Source organism: Apteryx rowi, unplaced genomic scaffold, assembly GCF_003343035.1.
Source record: "Apteryx rowi isolate R43461 unplaced genomic scaffold, aptRow1 scaffold_1032, whole genome shotgun sequence".
Lineage (NCBI taxonomy): Eukaryota > Metazoa > Chordata > Aves > Apterygiformes > Apterygidae > Apteryx > Apteryx rowi.
Genome location: NW_020447234.1, coordinates 92921 through 102384, shown reverse-complemented (window position 1 = coordinate 102384; position 9464 = coordinate 92921). Strand labels below are relative to the sequence as shown.

At 37.6% G+C, this 9464-nt stretch overlaps 1 protein-coding gene across 10 annotated transcripts in view; it reads left to right on the top strand.

Annotated features, from left to right (window-relative positions):
• The first annotated feature begins 179 nt into the window (after window positions 1-179).
• PUM2 (pumilio RNA binding family member 2) overlaps window positions 180-9464 on the top strand; it is a 71683-nt gene continuing 62398 nt past the window's right edge. Inside the window, exons 1-2 of one of the 10 annotated variants that reach the window (XM_026066773.1) lie at window positions 203-275; window positions 5731-6094. In XM_026066773.1, the coding sequence (XP_025922558.1) occupies window positions 5744-6094 (351 nt within the window). In that variant the 5' untranslated portion in view covers window positions 203-275; window positions 5731-5743. Of the gene's footprint in view, window positions 276-814; window positions 910-2588; window positions 2637-5730; window positions 6095-9464 lie in introns of those variants that run through there. The other 9 variants (XM_026066805.1, XM_026066749.1, XM_026066740.1 and 6 more) reach the window with 9 other exon arrangements.

Here is a 9464-nt window from a genome sequence, read left to right as displayed (position 1 = left end):
GTGGCGGCGGCAGGGGCGAGCAGCAGCAGCGGCGGCGGCAGCGGGGGGAGGTTTGCCGCGCTCTCGCTCTCCCTCCCTCCTCTCCCTCCGTGCGTGCCGGGCTCGCCCTCCCGCCATGTTGTTGTGAGCCCCTCGCGGCCGGGGGGGGAGGGGAGGCAGGCAGGAGAGACGCGGAGAGGAGGAGGAGGAGGAGGAGGAGGGGGGCGGCGGGCAGGTAGGGGTGTCCCAGGGCCCGCTCCGGCTCCATCGCAGCGAGCAGCGCCGCCAGCCAGCCCGTGAGTATCCGCGGGGGCCGCGGCGGCGCTGGCTAGGCCGCGGGCGGGCGGAGCGGGCGGGCGGGCCCCCCTTTCTCCAGCCCCCTTTTGTCTCCGGCCTCGGCTGCGCGCCGAGGGAGGAGAGAGGGAGGGAGGGGGGCCATGTTGTGGCAGGTCACCGGGCGGCGCGGGGCCTGCTCGGCGCCCGCCCGCGCCTCGCCGCCTTTGTGTCCTCCCGGCTCGCCGGGGAGCGGCGCCGAGGTGGGGCGGGGGGCGGCGGCGGCGGCTTTGTGCGCGGGGCGCGCGGAGGGAAATGGAGACTTGGGGAGCAGTTGGCATCCCAGGGTGCAACGGGGCGAGGGGAGGGCGAAGTTGCTGCCTGGAAGTGGCGCGCGGGAGGTGGCCGCGGGGCTGCGCGGCGTCGCTCGGCCTCGGCCAAGCTGCGGGGAGCCGGGGGAGGAGGGAAGCGGGGCTGGGGGCGCCTACCTGCGCCGAGGGGACACGGCGGGGGGGAACCCAGCGGTGGGTGTTACTGCAGGCTCCGGTGGTGTTGGAAGCGCTGAGGAGGCTGGAGGACGTGGGGGGTGTCACTGAGGCAACCCCGCGGGTAAAGACGTGCATGTGGAAGTTGGATAAAACGGGCTTTCGTTTAAAGGTGACCGAAAGCATGAAAACTCGTAGTATTTTTAATGTATTTTTTTRAGGATAAAGACTGTTTGAGGGTGGAACAAGACGGCCAAATGCTTTTCGTATGGTTGATATGATACCACACAATGAAGTGTTGGGTTTTAATTTTTTCTCAAATGTGTCTGCACAGACAATGATAACAGAAAAACTAGATTGTTATTTATAAGTACGATCCACGCAGGGCAGATGACGTTTTTCTTAACTTTTTATCTCCTTGATAGTCATTTTACAGTTTTTTTTCTTTTGGCTTTGTTCTGTGTATTTCATAACCTCAGACTCTAATTTCTTGAAAGAAGGTTAATATACTCGGAACAGTTTTTGTATTCTTCTGGCTTAGTGTTTGAAGCAAGATGGCTTAACACCAAAATACGTAGCATGTTTTATACATGATGTGATAAAGAAGGTTTTATCAGCTGACTTTGGGATGCTTCTTCTGATAGTGAAGCCATGCATAAGCTATATAGGTCATTGCAAATGAGATTCAGTAAAACTTCTTATACCACCTAATTGTTTGTTATTTATATGCCACATATTAACAAAATATTTTTAGATTTTTAGTTTCACTTTTATTGATGGTCTTTGCCTCTCAACTGAGAGGTCAGGCTTTTTTAGTTACTATGAGTCGATGGTATAGATTTTGGGCTATATGGAATATGAATGCATTTGAAATATAATTACTCCTCCATGTTACCATTTTTACACATAAAACCTAGTATTTTGAAGGCTTTGTTATATTTAGCAGTGTCTTGGTTTAAAAGCAAATGTTGCCAGTAGTTGCAGTTTTGTCGAGAGGCTGAGAGAATTATTTCATACCCTTCTTTGGTCTATAGCTCCATTTGTGCTAGCGTGAGTATAAATATGTTAGGTAGGTGGGAGAAGGAAACTAGAATAAATAGGAAGATGATAATTCTGTGGTGGTTCTGTGGTGGTGTAGTTTGGGTTGTGTGTAGCAGCAACCCTAAATCACCTGACAGTTGTCTGAAGTGTTTAGAAAGTTGAAAATTTGGAATTTGTCCCAGCAGAATGGTTAGTAGGCAAATTAATGTGAGAAACTGCTTGATAATGTAGATTTTGCAGTTATGCAGATATTGCATGTGGAAAAGTATTTGAATAGTATTTTTTTTTACTCTAATAGAAAAATATTTTTTTCTGCAATATCACTGTAGCATTTTCTTAATAATTTTTTCCAGCTATGTTAGGAATATTGGCACAATGATGAGGTAATTATAATTACTGAAAAGTGAGAAACTTAGGTCATGTTTGAGTTAATAGTGAAAGAGCTGGTTGGCTGAAAAAGTTGGACTTGCCTCTCTTTTAAACAATACAACAGAATATATTACATTTTATATAGAGTTGTAATACACATTAAAAGTTTTGTGTGGGGTTCTTTCATTTGCTGTTTGGAGAGTATTTTTGCAGTGTTTTCATTGGGCTATATACTATGGATGCTTGGTGCAAGTATGTTAACGGGACATTAGCTTGTTGAGTACTGTGAACTAGATCTGATTTTTTTTAACAGCATTTTGTAGTTTATTTTTAGATTTTCCCCTTGATTTAATGATTTCTGGGTGTGTACTGAATAATTTGCATGTTTAGAATTTTCTAAAAGCATTCTTCTTGATAATTTCATCTCTTTTCTTTGTACAGTGGTTTCTAAAATCCCAAAATGATTAGATCAAGTTCTTATACACAGAGGCAAGTAATCCAGTAAATGGTTTGAATTCTTTCTTATGTGCCTTCATTTTTTTTTGGTTTTTTTTTTGAATGTGGAATTATATTAAAAACTCGCTGTTGGGGTAAAAAGAAATAAACCGAATTTCTTCCTTGGATGTTAAATCCTTCCTATGTTGGGATCTCCTGTGAAACAAGCATTCATGTATTGTATTTTCTTAGGACAGTTTCTAGTAGAAATGCTACAGAGGAAACTGCATAAAGCTGTAGAGTAGGCATGCTTTATAAATACTGTTGTGTGTATAGGTATGTGAAAGTTATCAATCTTCTTTCTGTTCTCTTCAATAAATTTAGTTGAAAATGCTTACCTCATCTAATGTGAATTTTCCCCACCCATAACATAGCTGTTGTCTTGATTATTCCACACAATGAGACCATTCCAGTGTTATCACAAAGCCAGTGCCCAGGCTCTTGTCACAGAAATGGGACAAGAAGTCTTTCGCTTAAAAGCTCATTTTCTCCTCCTATAACAACAAATACCAGTTGTGAAGTGCTTCTAAGAATGAAGTCCAAGGCATTTTATAATCATAGAGTAGAAAAGATTTTGAGTAACATCAGATCRTTTAAATGGGTTCAGTTCTAGCTACTGGTGTGTACTCTCAAGCAAGCTATATAAAATATGTTTTATAGTAATGGTTTGTATACTTCTGAAACTTTATAGCCAGGTTTAGTTTAAATCCCACTCAGAATACCTGCTGTGGCTTTTAGAATAGCAAGCAAATACTTTTCAAGCTGGTATGTGAAATGTTTAGCTTATAAATCAAAACCAGGTGTCATCTCTAGAAATATCTTTAAAGATTCTACTTTGTTACTGGTTAACTGATTTCCCCCCCCCCCCTTCCTAACCATGGCTGTTTAAGAGCAATTGTATACATACAGAAGGAACATGTTTGCAGAAGTTATGAACAGTCGTCTTAGGAGTTGAAAGAAAAACATAAAACTAAAATGCCACAAAAGTATCTCTATACTAATCTGTATTTGAAATTTTTGCTAGTGGTCTATTAGGCACCTATTCCAGTGTGCAAGTTCCAGACTTGGGAATGGCAATATGATCCTCTATCCTTTACAGACTGTACTAATATCACATCTGCAGCCTTTTTACGGACAGATTTTTACAACATATAAATATATATATATCTGTAGACTGGGACAAGTAATCTGATGTACATTTTCTAAATTTCATTAATTATTTTTGACTTTAATTGTTTGTATAGCTCTGAGATAGGTTGCCTTCTGCTTCATTAGTACTATTGAGGTATTGGCAAAAGTTTTGGTTACAGGTAACAGCTCTGATTGTCTTTCTCTCCATTATAAAGCTCTCCATATGTAAATCTAACGGAGAAATGAAAGTTGTCTCAGACTTCTGTTTGTGAACTCTGTTCTTTGAGTTCATCCATCCACTGTACTTTAAGGAAGAATTTTAAGACTGATGTATTGTACTAGTTGTATACATTTTTTGCTTTGTTATGTACTTGCTCTAAAATTTTACATGCATTTGTTCACAAATCTTTTTAAAGGAGAAATGAACTTGAACAAGCTGGGTTGGTGTAGTTAGTTCCATGAATCTGTAAATGTGCGTACTACACTGTTTAAAAATAAAGCTAGACTTAGTGGAGGTGAGTTTGTGTAGCTCATGTGAAAATACAGAATCCTACTGTTTTCATTCATGATTTTTAAGTAGGTTGCTGTTAATCTTCATTGCGACATATTGCTTAAACTTTAGTTCTGTGACTGTTACAGTGATGACAGTCATGTAGTCTAAAGAAATTGCAAAATTGATAATAGTCGCATATTATGACAATAAGGCAAATATCTACCATAACAATACAAATTAATCAAAACAGTTTTAATGTTACATATTACTTACAAAACCAAGATTGTTCAGGATTATAAAAGAAAGTCCTCCTGGCTTTTATCTTACACTTAAACATTTCCCCCCTGTTGATTGGACATGGAGTCATTAAGGCTAGATTTGAAATGTACACATGTATTAAGGAGTTAGAGGACTGTGGCTTCCTTTTGTCTGCCTCTTCAGATTTAAGCATTCTGTGCTGGTTAAATATCTTTCCATATATTAGTTTTTATTGCTGAGATTTAAATTCTTTCTTGTTTAGCATGAAAAGTGAGACATTTCTTGGAGCTGAAAATTAAAATATCTTTGGAGGTGTTTTTTTCCCCCTGAAAGTGCTTAATTAATATTGTAGAGGATATTAGAGGGGTTATATTTGTAGTCCTCATACCTTAAACTTTCCTTGAGACCATTTATGTACCAAAATATTGACAATACATCAGTTATGGTAGATGAGAATACATGTAGAGAACATTAAGTGTGCGTATATGTGTGCAGAGGTAGGTATTTTTCCTACAGGCGACTTGTCAGTATTGGAGAGAAATTTTTTGCTATCGCCATTTATACTTGTTTCAAGCCATGAGTTAAATATTCAAAAATGAGTTGGCAGACTTTGTTTTAATCTAAGCATGAAATCTTTTTCTTGAAAACCCTCAAACTTACTGTTATGAGGGTTAGAGATGTTTAATGTCAACTGCTTTGTTGGAATCTTGTGTAGCTTAATAACTTGGAAAGAAAAACTGAGGTTATTCATCTAAGAATGAGATGTAGTTTTAATATAAAAGTTAACTTTCCATGCTATTTTATTTTGTAGTCTACATATGTACAAAATCAGAAATAGCAGTATGACAGTATTTGACAGATGTTTTTACACATCATACTGAGTAATAATGTAAAAGAAACCACTGCCATTATGATCTGAAATCATATTTTTATTGAGTTTAGCTAGAAAATATGCAGGGAAGTGTTCATAATATATGGAACTATACCATATAAATATATTGCCTTGTAAAACTCAGTGGTGATTTATATGCTTATCTCAGAGGCTTAGTTTGATAACAGTATTTAAAATAATAAATAAACATTTTAGTGATGAGTATTGTTCTTACATAGCTTGGATTTTTTTTTTTTGGAACCCTAATTATAAGAACTGCATATTTAAAGATATGTGGGAAAGCTTTTTATGTTATCAAGACTTTTTCTTTTTAGGTTTCTACGTGCAATGAGCATTCCATGTGTCCTCCTAGGCATGAATGAAGTGGCATGGCAGGAGACCAGAGGAATGATGCATGCGAACATTGGTCAGGAAGCCAGTGGGGTTGGAGTGGGGGTTGCCCCAGCTGGAACAGTAGTTGGAACAACATCAGGGCCCAATTCAGGTGGAAACAATCCTCACACCATCCCTGCAACTGCAGTGTCAGGTGCTTCCAATGTCCAGGTACCCCTCAGTGGACGTTCTCAGGATGATGCCACAGTTGGATATTTCTTCCAGAGGCAGGCTGGTGAGCAGTTGAGTGGCTACTCCAGCAAACACCGCTGGCCCACAGGAGATAGCATTCATGTAGATCATTCGGTAGGTAGCTTATTTGTTTTTAATTGAAACAGTTCTTACATTTTGTGTTGAATCCACATCTTTCAGAAAGATATGTCTGAGTTAAGTTAGTTTTTCAAAGCCTATAGTAATCCGGAGTCTAAAACATTCAGTTAATTTTGTTAAAGCAGTTATAAATTAAACTGCGTAACATATTTTTAATATGTTCAGTTTGAAACTTTTATTTAACATGTATAAGCATTTCATATTTCTGGAAGTACCTAGTTTTCATCAGAATACCATCAAATCATTAAGTTTGAATTTAGGCAAATCTACTATTTTAAGGGACTAGCTTCTGATAGGCTTCATGAGAAATTATATGGATTTTGCACACAATCTTACTTGTTACACTTCCAGGTAAAAATTTTGTGTTAAAGTAAAATAGAAGTAGTATAATTTAGTATAGATCAAAACTTAACTTGCTCCTTTTGCAGATTGAAACCTATAAAAATTCCGGTTTTAAGGTATTACCCCCCAAATCTTTAATTGGTACAGCTTGCTAATTTTTGATAAAAATTTAATTTTGAATTTTAGACGGTAATGGCTTTTCCCCATGACTTTTGTAATGTGCCACACTTAGGTCCATTAGCAGCTTTTCTACCTGCTCAAGTCCAAGGAGTTTCAGGATGTGTTGCAAAAATGTAGTTAATATAGGAGCAAATGTGAATAAAGGAAAATTGGCTAATCTTAAAAGCAGGAAAATCTATTGTCTGTTGTTTTTTCATCTGTATTTTCCTTTTTTATTTCCTTTGGCATTTTTTTTGTTTACTCTTACCCTTTTTTCTTCCTGCTACATTGAACTACAGAGAAAAATAAAAATCTTTTGCCTTTACAAGCTGCTTAATGCTACATCATGTTTATTCTGTAATACCGTTCTGTAAATAGAAAATTCTGCAATATTCTACTTGTCCACTTGGGCACACACTTCCTGGATGTGTGAAAATGTTGTGTGTGTGGTGTTTTTTTTGTTGTTCTGTCAGCATTCAGTCTGTAAAACACAGGCAAGTAGATGCTTATGCCTGTACTGATTTTCCATTACAGTTTCACAAGGCTGATGCATTGTGTATATAAAATTATTCACAGACAAGTAACTGATGAGTAACAGTTGCATCTCTCTTCTGCCACCTGCTTTCCATCTCCAGTGGGAGTCCGAGTCACATCTTAATCAGTAGCCTTGTTTAATAATCACTTAGTTCCTTCAAAATATTTCTGCTTTCCTTAAGCAGGTAAATGTTATGAACATAATGTGTTTTTTATAGTAACTTGAGTGGGGGAAGGAACAACTCTTTTTAAAGTATTTCAGTAGTTTTATGCATTGTTAAGATTTGGAGAAGGGGAAAATTGCTTTATTTTGCTGGCTGTTCTTAGCTATATCAAAATAGTATTTTCCAACTTAGTGTAATCAGTATAGCCTTTATATTCTGCCATTTTTCACTGCTCTCCTGTTCTTCATTAGCAGTATAAGCTAATAGAATTTAAGTACAGATCAGGAGACTTCTGTGACTTGAGTGTTTTCTATGGGCCACTGTTTTGGGGGATTTTGTTAAGACAGAAGTTATTTTATCATTTTTAAGGCAAGGGCAACTCTTGAGTTAGTATTAGATTGAGGGACATTCAAATAACTAAATTCCTTCAGTCTGTAGAAGGAAATAAACCAACTGCTATTCTGTTCTCTAGGCATTGGGTAGACAGTCTCTGTAAAGATGTCATATATATAAAAGGTAGAATATTTTGATGCATTTAGATATTACAAAGAACATTAATAGAAATAAATACAGCAGATGACTAATTTATTATAATAAGTAGAAATGAAGGTACTAAAATCTGTGGATTCAGCATACCTTATCTAAGCATATCTGAAAACTGAATTTGAGATAAATTTTTGGCATGTCATAGCAAAGTTGCAGAATATGTGACAATGCCAAAACAACGAACAAGCAGTTTAGATAAAAATAGCAAGACTGAAGCATTTCTTCCTTAAGACAGTGGAGCGCTAGTTCTACTGATTCCAGTAGGCATTTAAATTCTATAGAAAGTGAAATGCAAAATGGTAATTTGCAAATTCTTCAAGCAAAGTGATTCTTCAAGCAAAAATAATCACATACACAAAAAGTAAGAATTTTTCATATGTTGGAAATGAGGATTGCATAAATTACATTGTAAAACCTGGAAGTTTTCTTGCAAGAAACTGTCATGAACTGAGGTATTAACAGGAGAATAAAGTAAATACAGGACGTGGAAAAACTATTCATCTCCATACCAGAAGATACCCGATACTTTGACTCATTCTTTGAGGTGGTACTTAGAAGTGAGTCAGAAGAATTGTTGTTGTTGTGAGGAATTCTTTTTTTTTTTTTTTTTTTTTTTTTTTGAAGAGGGATAGATTCAACTTGGATGAAAGACTTCATGGGTTTTGAAGAATTTTGAAATTATTTGACCTGCTAGAAAAGTTGCGTAGTTAGTTCTAAATAAATCGGAATAAAAAGTCAGTAAATATACTTGATTAAGTGCAAGAAACTAAATCCTGAGAAGACTAGGGAAAAATATAATTTTGGACTCCTGAAAGCTAATTGAAATGTCTTTAAAAAAACTGCAAAACATCTGTTAAGCATAAGACAAGACAACATCTTTAGTAAAATATAATAGTTTGTTTAGTAGGATATTTAATTTTTTCTGCAATTTAAAGACTGAAGAATTGTTCCCCTTTGTCAGTGTCCCTTATAAGGGATTGTTGATAAATGAACTATGGAATTGTCAGTGAAGTGTCAATAGTTGGAAAGCAATTCATATTTATAAACTGTAGCATTAAAGGCCATTCTAGCATCAGGATTATCCTAGAGTTCYATGATAGTACTGATGCTTAATGTATGCTGACCTAGAAACTATGAAGATGCAATGGATTCGGGTGCAGCAGATATTTAAGAGAAGAGTAAGGAACTTCAAAGGCCCAACAGTTGAATGGAATTCAACTCAATGGAGATGGAAAATTCTTTTTGATAAGTGCATGCTTGCGTGACTTGTTGGTGTCTAAATTAACTAGCCACTCTGGCACAAAACTAACATTGTTTATGGCTTATAGAACATACCAGGGTAACAGCCGCAGTCACAGAAATATATGTGATGCTGTTAATATTTACATTCTGTGCTCTTCTAAGGTTGCTTCAGATATAGCAACAGAAAATTAAAGTGATAGACAAGTTACTTGCATGGCAAACATTTTATTTGAAAAGAGTTAAACTACTTTGCTTGTACAGAAACTAGGCAGCATAAGGGAGGCAGAGGCTAGAGAAGTACTCGTTTGCGTGAGAGACAATGTCCAAAAATATTTGGATGTTCAGTTAGCTGAAARGTA